The sequence below is a fragment of the Ochotona curzoniae genome, unplaced genomic scaffold, assembly GCF_017591425.1.
Source record: "Ochotona curzoniae isolate NIBS_2020 unplaced genomic scaffold, NIBS_Ocur_1.0 contig_1014, whole genome shotgun sequence".
NCBI classification, from domain to species: Eukaryota; Metazoa; Chordata; class Mammalia; order Lagomorpha; family Ochotonidae; genus Ochotona; species Ochotona curzoniae.
The window spans coordinates 26,907,490-26,921,854 of NW_024464920.1; the positions used below are offsets into that span (position 1 = coordinate 26,907,490).

General features: G+C 43.8%; 2 protein-coding genes across 3 annotated transcripts in view; one reads left to right on the top strand and one right to left on the bottom strand.

Moving 5' to 3' along the window:
• The window catches only part of LOC121157427 (transmembrane protein 19), a 29,838-nt gene extending 25,049 nt beyond the window's left edge, over positions 1-4,789 (bottom strand). For both annotated transcript variants that reach the window (XM_040981684.1, XM_040981711.1), the window contains exon 1: positions 4,508-4,789. In XM_040981684.1, coding sequence (XP_040837618.1) covers positions 4,508-4,578 — 71 coding nt within the window. In that variant the 5' untranslated portion in view covers positions 4,579-4,789. The remainder of the gene's footprint in view (positions 1-4,507) is intronic.
• Positions 4,790-5,294: 505 nt separating this feature from the next.
• ZFC3H1 (zinc finger C3H1-type containing) overlaps positions 5,295-14,365 on the top strand; it is a 46,503-nt gene continuing 37,432 nt past the window's right edge. The window contains exons 1-3 of the mRNA XM_040981670.1: positions 5,295-5,863; positions 8,720-9,142; positions 13,181-13,242. Of these exons, the coding sequence (XP_040837604.1) occupies positions 5,296-5,863; positions 8,720-9,142; positions 13,181-13,242 (1,053 nt within the window). The 5' untranslated portion in view covers position 5,295. The remainder of the gene's footprint in view (positions 5,864-8,719; positions 9,143-13,180; positions 13,243-14,365) is intronic.

Consider the following 14,365-nt stretch of genomic DNA (forward strand, 5'->3'; position numbering starts at 1 on the left):
GTTCACTCCCCAGATGCAGAACTGGTTCAGGCTGAAATCAAGAAAACCTGGAACTCAAGCTAGGTCTTCCACATGGGTGGCAGGGATCCACCTTTTTCAATCATCACTTGTTGCTCCCAGATATTGCATTTGCAAGAAGCTGAACTGGAAGAGGCGCTGGTAAAACCAAGCACTCCAATATGGGATACAATAGTCACAAGCACTGTGATTGACAACCGTGTCCCACCTCTGCTTTTTATTATCACCCTTCAAGTAAGAATAGCAATGACTAATGAATAAGGATTAAATGGGAAAATATGGTAAGTGCTTGGCCTGATTTATAGTATGTTGCAATTACTAATGGCTGCTTGTTACCTGAACGCACTGGGATCCCATATGGGCACTGGTTCTAATTCCGGCAGCTCCACTTCCCATCCAGCTCCCTGCTTGTGGCCTGGGAAAGCAGTTGAGGACAATCCAAGGCTTTGGGATCCTGTACCCACATGGCAGACCTGGAGGAGTTTCTTGGCTCCTGGCTTTGGATCGGCTCAGCTCCAGTCACTGCAGTGACATGAGGAATGAATCATTGGACGAAAGATCTTCCTCTGTCTCTCCTCCTCTCTATTTGATTTTGCAATAAAAATAAATCAATCTTAAAAAAAAAAAAAGTAGAGGCCCAGCTGATGGCTCAGTGGCTAAATCCTCACCTTACATGCGCTAGGATCCCATATGGGCACGAGTTTGTGTCCTGGTTGCTCCATTTCTCATCCAGCTCTCTACTTGTGGCCTGGGAAAGCAGTCAAAGAGGCCCAAGGCCTTGGGACCCTGCAACCCTGCGTGGGAGACCCAGAAGAAGCTCCTGCCTTCGGATCAGCTCAGCTCTGGTCATTGTTATCACTTGTGGAGTGAACCAGCAGATGCATCTTTCTGTCTCTCCTTTTCTCTGTAAAAATCTAACTTTCCAATAAAAATAAAAATGTTTAAAAAGTAATTAGAAGTGTTGAGTCTTTATAAACAGGTAAGTACAAGGTTGCATGGAACCACATAACAGAAAGGGCTAATCTAGTCAGGAGGGTAAGAGGAGGAATTAGAGAAGCCAGCACGAGTCCTGAGGTTTGTTAAGAGTATCCCGGGGACAGGCAAGAGTGGTATGACTACAAATAGTACCAGAGGACCTGGTTACCCATTAAACAGATGAATTGTAAGAGCTGTTAACAGAATATTTTCGGACTGGCAATTAAACACAGCCCTTAGGAAAAGCTGAATCATGAATTTTTCCATCCGCTGGTTTTCACCCCAGATGGTGGCAAATGGCAAGGGCTGGGCCAGACTTAAGTTAGGAGCTACGAGTCTCTTCCAGGCTCCCATGTGGGTCACAAAGGTTCAAGTACTTGGAACACTATTTGTTGCTTTTCCCAGCCCATCAGCAGGGAACAGGATCAGAAGCAGAGCAGACGGAACACAAACTGGTACCAATGTGAGAGGCTGGTGCTGCAGACAGCAACCTTACCGCTCTGCCACAACAAGTCCCTGTTTTCTACTCTTTGTAATGTCAGTTGTGACTATATGGTGGAAAGAGTATAATGGTGCAGTACCGCACATCCTATTTTAACTCCAGCCTTGATAGGAGTGTTTTTATCACAGGTTCTTTTCTTTCTTTTTTCCCTCTCTTCCCTGGGAGTTGATTATTACAGATTTAGCAACACAACACGTTTGTTAACAGAAGATTGGTTAGGTGTGCAGAATGGATGACGAAACAGTCAAGAAGCTGTTGCAATAACCTGATAAAGAACTGGTACGAAGTCAAGGGCAAATGACTTTGAAATTTCCGGATGGATGATGTTTCCATTTACTGAGAAAGGGAATATAGGAAGTGGAACATGTCTGGAGGAATGACGGTTCATTAGTCCAGAACTAGATAGAGACCAGGGAAATTACTGAGCAGGCACTTGACCTTCAAGTCTGGGAGTAGAGTGACAGAGACAAGAGACACGGATACGGAAGGCATCAACAGCTAGATATTCCTAAGACTGCAGAAACAGCTGAAATCATCCTGTACCAGTGTGAGGACCCTGGTTAGGGGAAAGGAGAAGGGCTGCTGAGCACCCTGGAGATCGGCCAAGAAATAAGAAAATCCCGAAGCTAATGTGAAATAATTCAAGAGTGGAGACTATGTCAAGGGGGGAAATGGTCACACAAAACGAAAAATCAATGTAGAGACAATGAGATGTTAGCCAAGGGTAGTTTCAGATTATTGGGCAGACCTAGGCTAAGAGATAGGAAAAATGAAGTTAGTTTAAGTAATAAAATTTGTACATAAGGCCAAAAGTCTACTAATGTCATATTAGGGGTCGGTTAATATTTATGTTAGAGATGTATTTTTAATGCAGCTATTAATAGTTCTAAGATACAACGTCCAATGTTAAATTAATATAGCAAGCAAACTGTGTGCATGTTATTGTACCACCATGCACCTTAAAAAAAGCTTTTTTTTTTTTTTTTTTAGTGGAAAGGCAGCTATACAGAGAGAAGGAGACACAAAGATCTTCCATCCGCTGGTTCATTCCCCAAATGGACACAATGGCCAGCGTTGACCTGATCCAAAGTGAGGAGCTTCTTCTTGCTCTCCCTCACCTGTGAGGGCTCCTAAGGCTTTGGGCCATCCTCTATTGCTTTCCCAGGCCGTAAGCAGGGACCCAGACATGAAGCAAGGATTTAGCCACTAGGCTATCGTGCTGGGCACTTTATTTTTGTTAAAGCAATCAAATTTTACTGCTTTTCTCATGCAATGTTTTTGCAAGGCACCGTGGTATGAACTTGAAATACTGGAAGGACTTGTGAAGAATTCTTGCAATGACACAAGAAGGATAATATGAAAGTCACACTGAGATCGGATGCTTGACTGTTTCTAATCAGGATATCAAACATCAGGAATGAGTTTAAGTTAAAATTCTCAGGTGATCATTCTACATCATCTTTTTTTCATGTTTTCAACATTGTTTGATTTCTGGACTTGCTGCTCTCTCTCACCTTCCAAATTAATTGACCAAGTCCAGTTGTTTCTCGTAAATATGTCGAAAACGTGTCTCACTGTCTCCATCAATACCTCCCTAATCCAAGTTCCTAGGTGCGCTGCCCTGATTTTTACTATGGCTTTGTAAGATAGCCCTTAATCCATTTTCATATGCCTTCCTCTAGTACTGCTTGTGCCAGCATCTATGCCATACATGGGTAGTTCAGCTGATGTTTTGATAGGATTTCTGCATGAAGGAAAAAATAACTAACATTGTATAGTACTTTTTCATCAAATTCATCTCTGATACTTGACCAGCACTTTCCCTAACAGTGTAATTCTCCACACCATGGCCGCCGGGCTTTCTAAGGTGCTAGTACCATGCCATTCTTCTTTTTTAAATCCTCCATGGCCTGAGTACTCTTTGAAGGAAACAGAAAATACCTAATTAGCAAAATGGCCCAAATCTGTGTTATTCTTCGATCCCGCTGGAAACACTGCACCTTTTGAGAAGTGTCCTTGGATTTCCCAAGGCTCCTAGCTCTGAGTCTCTGAAGGTCTTTTTAGTGGTGCTTTCTTGTTAAGTGTCCTTTTCCTTCACTAACCTTAAACTCCAGGAGGAAAAGACATTTCTGGATCCTTAGCAGAATGTCAGTACCTGTCTGATGAGTGAATGAATGAAGCACTACACTTTCACCAAGTGATTGGAAAACAAAGCATCCCGAGGCTGTTGTTTTGACAGGGCCACATTCACTTATAGGTGAGGAGAGCCTTTCAGTCGCCACATTCTAGCACCATGTTACTTGTGTGGTCTATAAAACAAATTGTTGTCAGGTACCCTCACTATTATGTTTGTTAGGCAGGTGCCAGCAAGTTGCAGGAAAGCTGAACACTTACTGAGTAAACATTGCAGACAGTGTTCAAAGCGCTTTCCAAAGCTGACTTGACAGAACTAACGAATTCTGAATACCCTTCCAAGGAACGAAGGAAAAAGAAAACCAGGGTTTTTATTTCTCAGAAAAAAAAAAAAAAGGGAATTATCTTTCCGATGAACCTCGCTTAAGCCAGGGCTATAAGTGACGATTCCCTCAGGGTCTGTGTGTGACTATGAAACATCCAAATACTTTCCCATGGCAATTCAGCCAGGGACAAGTTGTTGATTTTAACGGGAACAGCGCAGGCTTCAAAGGTGGTCAGCGACTTCATGGGGGGATGAGCTTTCCCTGACGGTGCCGTTCATGTCCCCAAACCTGGTGTCATCTAGAAAACATCCGTGAAAGAGCAGAAAAACGAGGCTGTCCCACTTTCACTAAGGGGCCCTCATCTTGCATTTCATTCAAAAGGTAAACCTTCCCGCGGGGGCGGGGTGAGAGGAGAAAAAAAAAACCAACTGAGGAAACACAAAGGACGAAATGACGCTTCCTGGCTGCAGGCAGAGCAAGTGCCTCCAGGCAGGAGCGGGCTGCCAGCCTCGGAGCTCCCGCTGCCGTCCGCACCCTCCCCGCCCAGGGTTACCTGTGGAAGCTGATGTTAATGTGTTTGTTGTAGGTGGTTGCACAGCCCGCCGCGGCGCAATTGGTCGGCATTTCCCGCTCCCAAGCCTGCAAGCCGAGCACGCACGAAGCCGACCCAGGGCGCTCGGCGGTGGAGAGGGGGCGTGCAGGGCTCACCCCTCCCGGGCTCTTTATTAATATGGCGGGTGAGGACCCCCAGAACCGACCATCCCGAAGCTCCCGTCGCCTGCGTGTGCCTTCAGCAACATGGCTGACAAATAAATCCTTCCCCCCACTCCCCCTCCCCCGCCAAGAAGGAGTACAACTACTCCCGTCTCTGTGGCTACGTTCCCCGGAGCAATGAAAAGATTAAAGGATGACGAAAAGGAACGGCTTCCAAGCCAGTCGGCCCCGAGCCCCGCCCCCGGCAGGACGCACCCGAGGCGCCCCAAGGCGCGAGCCGCAGACCGGAAGCACCCAGCTTCCCCCGAGGCTCGCGCCCCGACCCCTGCGAAGTCGCGTCGTCGGCTTTCAGTCTCGCGTGAGTTTGAAAAGGCCGGTTTCCTGGGAGGCACAGGAAGTGACATCCCGGGCACGGCCGCTTTCCTAGCCCCTTTTTCGCGAAGCGGAAGCAGCCCCCGCGGAAGAGCCTGGGGGCTCCGGGAGAGGGAAGTGGGGAGCGACGATCTGAGGAGAACGATCGGGGCTGCGGGCAGGGTTGGGGGAGCGGAGCCCCGCTAGGTGTCATCGACCGAGTTGTGAGGAAGCAGAGGGCGGCCGTCCGGGACGCTGGAAGCCTCCGCTTCCCGGATGGCGACCGCAGACGCCCCAGCCCCGGCCTCCAGCGGGCTGTCGCCCAAGGAAGAAGGGGAGCTGGAAGACGGGGAGATCAGTGACGATGATAACAACAGCCGGAGCCGGAGCAGCAGCAGCAGCAGCAGCGGCGGCGGGCTGCTGGCGTACCCGCGGCGGAGGCCCGCTCCGGCGGCCCGGGGCGGTGGCTCCTCGTCGTCCTCTTCCTCCTCACGGCAGCCGCTGAGGAATTTCTCCCGGCCGCGGCACGCGTCCGAGCGCGGCCACCTGCGGGGACCCGGCAGCTACCGGCCCAAGGAGCCGTTCCGCTCTCCTCCTCCGCCGCCGCCGCCGGGTCGGCTGCCCCCGAGCTCGCTGCCCGAGAGCAGCCCGCGGCCGTCTTTCTGGGAACGCAGCCACCTGGCCCTCGACCGATTCCGCTTCCGAGGCCGGCCATACCGGGGCGGGAGTCGCTGGAGTCGGGGGCGCGGGCTGGCCGAGCGAGGAGGAGGCAAGCCGGGGTGCAGACCTCCGGGAGGAGGCGGCGGGCAGGGCTGGCGCGAGCCCTCGCCCCCTCGGAAAAGCTGTATCCTTGGAGAGCCGGCTGCGCCCCGGGCACGGTTCTGGGGTTAGTCGTGGGGAGGGCGACTTCCCCCCCCGACCTCCAGAACCGCTGCTTCCTTCCCCCCCCCGTGTGTCCCCAGACTTTGCCAAAGGACGCTCGTGCGTCCCGGCCGTGGTGTCGCCCACGGGCCGGTGTAGCTGACGGGTTTGGCTTGCCGGGGGTGCTGTTCCGTGGCAGGAACGGATTGCGGAGTGGGGCGAGCGAGCGGACTCGGGAGACCGTCAAATCGGATTTGTCATGCTACACCAGACGCCCAGCTTTCGTTGCCATTTGTTTTGTTTTGCTTTTCTGTTTTTCTGTTTTTGTTGTTGCTTTATTTGCTGATACTGGAACTTTTTGTGAAGTTGCCTTCCATTGCATTTCGGATCGCAAATTTCGTTCTGCATCATTTTGTTCTTTTGATGCTGTGTTTTACCTTTCTTGATTTGACCATTGCTGCCTTTTACGTGTTGTAGGTGGATTGGGTGGAGGGAGGGCGAACAGGAGAGACCCGACGTCTTTACCAACAATGTTAAGATTTTTCTTTCAAAATTAGTAAGTTATTTCACAAAGGTTTGCCTTAGTTCACTAAGGACTTGCATTGCTAGTTGTAATAATGAATGGTGTGAGAGCTTTAGAATTATTATATTGGTTGCAGATGGTCTTTCCCAGATGTCTTGGCTTATGGGGCGAGGAATGTGCCTTTAGGTGAGGAAGGTGAGGAGTAGCTTTGGTACCAGTGCTCTGAAAACATGCTTCGCCTGCACGTCAGGTTGAGGAACATTTCAGAATTGTTTCACAAAAAAAATTACGTAGATATTTAACTTTAACAAGACTGTAAACATTTTTTAAGGTTAGAAAACCACTACCCAGAGTAATTTTTCAAAACTCAATGGGTTTTGCTCATTGTCTATTTTGAACCCAAAAAACAAAGCCCATTTAAACATACAAGTGTGTTTTTTGCTATCATAAAGATGAAACTTATCATTTGCATTGGAGAGATGAATTAAAAGAAAAGTAATTAGGATAAAACAAACTGAGATGTCTACAAGGTATTCTGGGCATGCAGAGGCTGTATGGGAGTTGATTGAAGAGGTGAGTGTGCCTGCCCACTCTTGCCAGTCGCAGCCTCTACCATATGCTTCTGTGAGTTTTTGTCCTTATGCTTTTTTATTGATATCCAGGCATATGGTGTTGCCAAAAACAAGTATAGGAAAACAGTTAGTCTGCCTGTGTGAGTTTTGTCCTAACTTGTTAGAGATGAGCCATCATCTATTGTTCTTCTTTTCACAGCTGGTGCACTACTATCATGCTGAGGCTTTTAGATTCCTAATGAGTTGTAAACAAGGGGGAGGCTCTGTCAGATTTGTGTTCTGGAAAGATTTCTCTGGCAGCAGTATGGTTGTAGGATACAGAGAACCCAAAATATCTTAACACCACGGCAGACTCCTGTGTTGTGTGAAACTATGGGAGTGCCTAAGAACCCTCACAATGAAAAGGCAAGTAGAGCTTACTGAAGAGCTCTGCTGTCTGAGGAAGTTGGAGAGAAAGAAGGCAGGGAAGCTGGGAAGGAAAAAAAAGACTTGGAAACCAGGCTCATTGAGAGTTGTGGTTTTAGTTCATTGCATTTGTTTGTTACGGAGCAGTGATTAGTAGTGTCGGGATAATGTCAGATGCCACAGTGGTCAAGTAAAGTGAGAACACTGATGGTGAAGTCCCAGAACGGATTCTGTTGGTAAATAGAATTGGAAGCTAGATTCTGTTCCATCAGCGTGAGCCAGGGTTTCTTCAAGTAACATGGCTCTGTAGACGTCAGAGATGCAAAATCTGTAAGAACAGTTTTGCTGCGGAAGTGAAAGATTTCAGTTGTAGTGCTTTAGTTTCTCAAATGCTTGGTCATGACTTTCATTCTTGACACTTGCCCATTAAAGGCGTTTTAAAGAAAAAACCTGTTAACTACTTCTCCTATTAAAGGAAAGGAGCCATGATACCAATCAGTCAAATAATTTAAATCATACATGGTATAACTCCACAAAAAGTGCTTGTCTTTTCCCTTGCTGATTTCCAGGCTGGAAAAATTAGGTGTAGCAGTTCTCACATGGTTACTGTTATAAGTAAAAATTAGGGTTTGGAGTTTTGTAGCCAGGTCTAAGGAAGAAGTATCTAAGTATCATGTTAGACAAGATAAAAAGTGTCTTACTATGTCCTGTCTTTAAGAGAAAGTTAAGTTAGAAGATACATCGTAAGAACTACTCAGTTTTTTTAAAAATACAACTACTGTAATTTATAATGCGCGTTGTATATTAGTATACTTGAGAGCTCTAAGTGTGTTGTGATCTTAAAGAAGCTGTGTTATGTAATAGTTTACCTAGCTATTTTCCGTGTTCATCTCTTTTTTGCCACAATTTGAGACATGAGTGGAAACTAAAGAGAAGAAATATTTTTTGATGATCTGAGGTATACATTCTCACCTGTGGCAAACCAGTCCGATGCTGCATCTTCAGAAAATCATTACCCTCTAGCACCTTAGGGGCTTGCTAGCTTCCTCCAGTAGTCTCTAGTGGTAGGCTACTTGAGGAGGCAGCTTAGCTGTGGAGACTACCCATGGGGATTTGCTGACACGGTGGTGTTTGTGAGTGGACTGCGTGTGAATACTTATGAGATTGAAATACGTCACGTAATGAAAGGTGAATGTTAGCTCATGTATTAATGAAACAGTAAATTGATTGAATTTTTCTTGAAAAATTAAGGGACATGATTCACCTGTAACATGCATACTTTTCGGTTAAATTTAATTGGACCCTTTTTGGAAACTGGTTTCCTTAATATGCTCCTCAGCCAAAAGTTTTGGAAGATCTCCTTCAAGAAAACAGAATTATTCATCAAAAAGTGAAAGCTGTGGGGAAGAAACTTTTGAAGATTTACTTTTAAAGTATAAACAGATACAGTTGGAACTAGAATGCATCAGTAAGGATGAAAAGCTAGCTTTGAGTAGCAAAGAAGAGAATGTGCAGGAAGATGCTAAAGCATTGAGCCTAGAGGACCAAGCAAGCACCGATAATGCCAGTGTTACTGTGACGAAGGACTCTAATAAAGAAGTAGCTCCAGAGGAGAAAACACAGGTCAAAACTTTTCAAGCATTTGAATTAAAACCACTCAGGCAAAAATTGACTTTACCTGGAGAAAAGAGCCGGTTGAAAAAAGTTAAAGATGGAACCAAGCAGCCTTCCCTGAAATCAGACACTAACGAGTCTAATCAAGGTGAGAGATTTGAATATTTCAATTAGCCTTTAAGGGACTATTGTTTGGTAGTGAACTTTATTGAAATGGCTGTAATTATATGTAAATGTTTTTGTCTTTCTTAATGAGCAAATTATTGAATAGTGGCAAGTTTTATTTTCATTATAGGCTTTGGCTTATTTGTTTTTTTGGCCTGAAGTGCTGACCAGCTCTTAGTAAGGCAGTGGTGAATGGAAGTGATAATGGTAGCACCTTTGTTCCTTATTTACAGGCCGTTGTTTGCCAGGAAACCTGATGCCTGTTAGGGTCTTTGTGGCAGTCTTATTAAGTGCAGGAAGATTTCCACCCAGCTCTCTGCTTTTCCTACTTTGGGATTTTTTTCAGCCTTGAATGGATGTTGAAATTTATCAAATCCTTTGTTTAGTCGTTAACACCTGAGTTGTCTCCTTTATTGGTGTAATGGATTATATGAATTTGTAGTGTTAAATTGCCCTTGTATGCCTGGGACAAATAGTTCATGACATTTTATTTTTAAATATTGAATTTGGCTTGTTACTTATTAAGATAAGATTTTTACATGGTAAAATTCACTCTCGTGAATGCTGCGTCAGGTTTGGACAAATACAGACAGTTGGAAACCGTAACTAGCCGTCACAATTAATCTACAAGAATGATAGTTCAGTCAGCCTCCCACAATTTCTCCCTGCTCTTTTGTAGTTACCACCATCCTCAATCCTTACCTCACCTGGTAAGTGTTAATCTATTCCTTTCGGTTTTAGTTTTTTCCCTTTTAGCATAGTGGTTTATATGTTGGTGATTTTTCCTTTTTCACTGCTGAGTAGTTTTTCATTGTGTGTATATAGTATATCCATTTGCTTTGAATGGTGGGGAGGGAGAGATGAGCGAAGTTTTCTCTCTACTGGCTCTCTATAGATGGCTGCAGCAGCTAAGTCCAGGCCAAGCAATGTGAGGAAGCAGATACGCTGTCCACATATGCCACCCACTTGGAGGGGAAGGGGCCCAAGCACTTAGGCCATCTTTTACTATCTGTCCAGCTGTATTAGCAGGAAGCTAGAGTCCCAGTGAAACAACTGGGATTCAAACCACTCCAATGTGGGAAAATAGTATTGCAAGCAGTGGCTTAGCCCACTACATCCCAGCCAGCTCCAAGATTCTGTTTTTGAACTTCAATGTTGAAAAATAATGCATTGATTTTGGCTTGCATTTTGCATATCCCATTTGAGATTTGTTAGGCTTCCTAACTCTGGTTTGGATCTTTCGTCGGTTCTAAAATTTTGTCATTGCCTCATAAAATATTGCTGTTTTTTTTTCTCTCTTTTCTGCAACTCTATGTGTAAATGTATGGTAAGGCTTCTTTATCACTTATACCTCTCAATCTCTCAGTTTTCCTTTTTTTCTTTGTAATCAAGCTACAGTTTGGAAAATTTTCTTGTGCCTTTTTTTGTTTTGTTTTGGTTTTAGCTGGGTCTGATCTGTCTTAAGGCTGCCTATTTGAGTTTTAAATGTCAGTTACCGTTTTTATTTTAGGATTTCACCTGTGGTTTTTCCCCTCAGATCTCATGATCATTCCACTTTTTCTTCCTGTCTTTAAATTTGCCTTTATTTCGTTAGACAGATTGAACCGTAGCTTTGTTGTGTTTTCTGTCTCTGGACAGTTCCAACACCTTGCATTTTGTGTGCATGACTTCTGTTTTTTTTTTCCCTTCTCTGGTTTTCATTTTTGATACTTTGTTTTCTTAAGCTTTTAATAATATTTATTTTACTTATTTGGTAAAGATTTTTTAAAAAATATACTTATTTTTATTGGAAAGTCAGATATACAAAGAGGAGGAGAGACAGAGAGGAAGATCTTCCGTCTGATGATTCACTCCCCAAGTGAATGCCACAGCTGATGCTGTGCTGATCTGAAGCCAGGGGCCAGGAACCACTTCTGGGTCTCCCATGCAGGTTCAGGGTCCCAAGGCTTTGGGCCTTTCTCTACTGCTTTTCCAGGCCACAAGCAGGGGAGCTGGATGGGAAGTGGAGCAGCTGGGATAGGAACCAGTGTCTGTATGGGATCTAGGCACATGCAAGACAAGGATTTAGCCCTTAGGCTGTTGCCCAAAAATTCTGTTGATTTTTAAAATAATTTTTGAGAGTCTAAAGCTAGTTTTTATGGTTGAAGAAGTTAACATTGTGCTCATTAGGTCCCTGCTAGGTTAATGGTATTACTCTTTGTACAAATAAAAGGAGTTGCTGTGGCCTTTTAGAAACAAGTGAGATCTTAAACAATTCATAGATTTCTCACTGAAGTTTCTCATGTAGGAGGAAAATTGAGTGCCTTCTATATCTGTCATTAGAAAGCTGTTTTCATTTTGAATAATTTTATTTAGGTATTGTTTGAAGTACAGTCCTGTTATAGTGGGACATATGCGTTTCTAAAACTTAACCACAGTACAAAATTACCATGAAAAAGGACTGTATGGTGGAGGTAAGGTTAGAGAAACAGTTCATAGAAACCTTGCCAGTGGTATATTTAAAAAGATCAGAATTAAGGGAAAATTATACATCTTTATATATAAAATGGATTAAAAATTCTTAAAGTTTATTATAACGCATGTCACTGTATCCTGAAATAGATGTTAAACATGCTTGTGGAAATGGAAGTCTTGAAGTTTTTGTTAGTGTAAAATAATAGTATCTGAAATCAAGGAATGAATGTGTGTGGCATTCATAGCACAAAGTGAGCTGAGATGCTGGGCATTTGAAGTATGTACGGCTTATGAGTTGCTGTGTGATTCAGTTCTGCTGGGTCCAGTTTTGCGTATTCTCTGTGTGTGTTTGAAACAAGCCACACTTGGGTAGGTAGGGAATGTGCTGTGTTCAGATTACTTTTTAATATAACAGTCATTGTACTCACATTCACGTTTCTAGACTAAGTCACAGCAGGACTCATACACCTTAGAATTTGAAGATTGCCTACTTTGTTTAGGGTGTTGGTAATTTGTTCATTTTTTTAAAGATTTATTTTTATTTTTTTTTATTGGAAAGGCGGATATACAGAGAGGAGGAGACATAGAGAGGAAGATCTTCTGTCCGATGATTTACCCCCCAAGTGAGCGCAATGGCCGGTGCTGTGCCCATCCGGAGTTAGTAGCCAGGAATTCTTCCAGGCCGGCCCCATGGGTGCAGGGTCCCAAGGCTTTGTGCCATCCTCAGCTGCTTTCCCAGGCCACAAGCAGGGAGCTGGATCGGAAAATGGAGCAGTCGGGACACAAGACAGTGCCTGAATGGGAGGCTGACACTTGCAGGCAGAGGATTGGCCAGTTGTGCCATCTCAGTGCTTCCCATCCCCCACCCCGTGATTAAATCTTTAATGGCAGAAATGACAGTGCAGTATTAGTGTCAAACCCATCCTTGATTGAGTTAGTTTAATCATGCTTTCTGTCCATATGGGTTCGGTTTTGTAATGACAATTTGCTTCTTGTTTACAAATTTTGTTTTTATTTCTTTAGTATTTGCAGTCATTTGGCCTCATTAACTTTGAGAAGTTAAGACTTCTCAGAGACTGCTGTGATAGCTCAAATGGCTAATCCTCTGCCTGCAAGTAATAGCATCCATATGTGCATTGGTTCTTGTCCTGGCTGTTCTACATCCCTCCAACTCTGCTTATGGCCTGGGAAAATAGCAGAGGATGGCCCAAAGTCCAGGGACCCTGCACCCATGTGGCAGACACTGACTTCAGACTGCCCCACGTGAGGTCGTTGCGGCCTTTTGGGGAGTGAACCAGTTAAGGGCAGATCTTTCTCGCTGTCTCTCCACTCTGGAAATCTGCATTTCCAATCAGATAAATAAATCGTGACAAAAAAAGAACTGGTGTGATATGCTGTTTTAGGTTTTTATTTTCTTTAATGGTGTTCTTTTGCTTGAAGGTGAAAAATGAGATCCTTTAATGACACGCTTTTAAAATAATCACTACCAAACAATATATTAACATTTTATTTTAACGCAGTTATGATTTTTATTACAGTGCTTAAAAAGTGTTATTTTGTTTTCAAGGATTAGAAGATAAGGAACAAATAACAAGAAGACTTAGTACCTCAGACATTCTATCTGAAAAGGTAAGGTCCTGGTTTGTGCACTGAATCTTGGGGCTAGGGGCTATTTAATTTTTCGTTTCTTTTAGTCCTTTTGAAAGGAAACTTTGTTTTCATGTATTTTCTGTTTTGTCATTACATAACCTTGTTAAATAGAGGCTTAAGAAGAAAAAATTCTGGGAGGATGTCTTGGGAGTCTTCCCAGAAGGTTTTTATGATTTTGATAAAAATGTGATACAATTGATAGATGACCTTTTTGATTATTACTTTTTGCTCCTGCTATTTTATTTTTAATTTTATGATAAAATTCCACAGACTCTGGGATTTCCCTTACCCCTTCCCCAAATTCCCTCCCCCAACTCATTTCTCCCATGTTATAGCAGTAGTATAGTCTCATAAGCAGTCATAAGTCTACCAGTCTGCTATCCAGGTGTGTCCTGACATTGCCAGGACAGACAGTGGCACACAGTCCAGCATCCGCTTATTACCTCTTGAAACTGGATTTTCAGCCATAGATTTTCTTGCTCTGTTTTATGGATTATACTGTATGACAAAGCTTTGATGTTAATAGGCTGTGACCTGATCCAAGATTCTAGCTTCTAGTACCGAAGAGAGCTTGTATAAGCTGGTTAGCCTTTGCTTGCTTCTATTTTCTTTTGAGTTTAATGTCTTCTGTGGGTTGTGGAAAGGTTTCAGTTAAATAATTAGAAGTATTAAAGATTGTGTTTGAAATTTTCAATTTGCTAAGGTTTCTTCTGTGTTGAATTAGAGATAAAACATATCTGCAAGTTCTTTTATTGAGTTTCCAATCTTGTTTTTATGGGTAGAATGAAATGCCCCTTTACCTAGGAATGGTAATGTAATAGACACCAATTTCCTGTTTTTAATATTCTCACAGTATCTTGCTACAATAAGTTGATACTACATGTGTTTCAAAAGTGAGTTAAGGGGGCCCAGTGCATTAACCTAATGGTTAAAACCTTGCCTTGCACGCTCTGAGATCTCATATTGGCACCAATCCTAATCCCAGCAGCACTGCTTCCCATCCAGCTTCCTGCTTGTGGCCCTGGAAAGCAGTAAAAGATGACCCAAAGCCTTGGGATGCTGTCCCGGGGGAGACCTGGACGAAGCTCCTGGCTCCTACCTT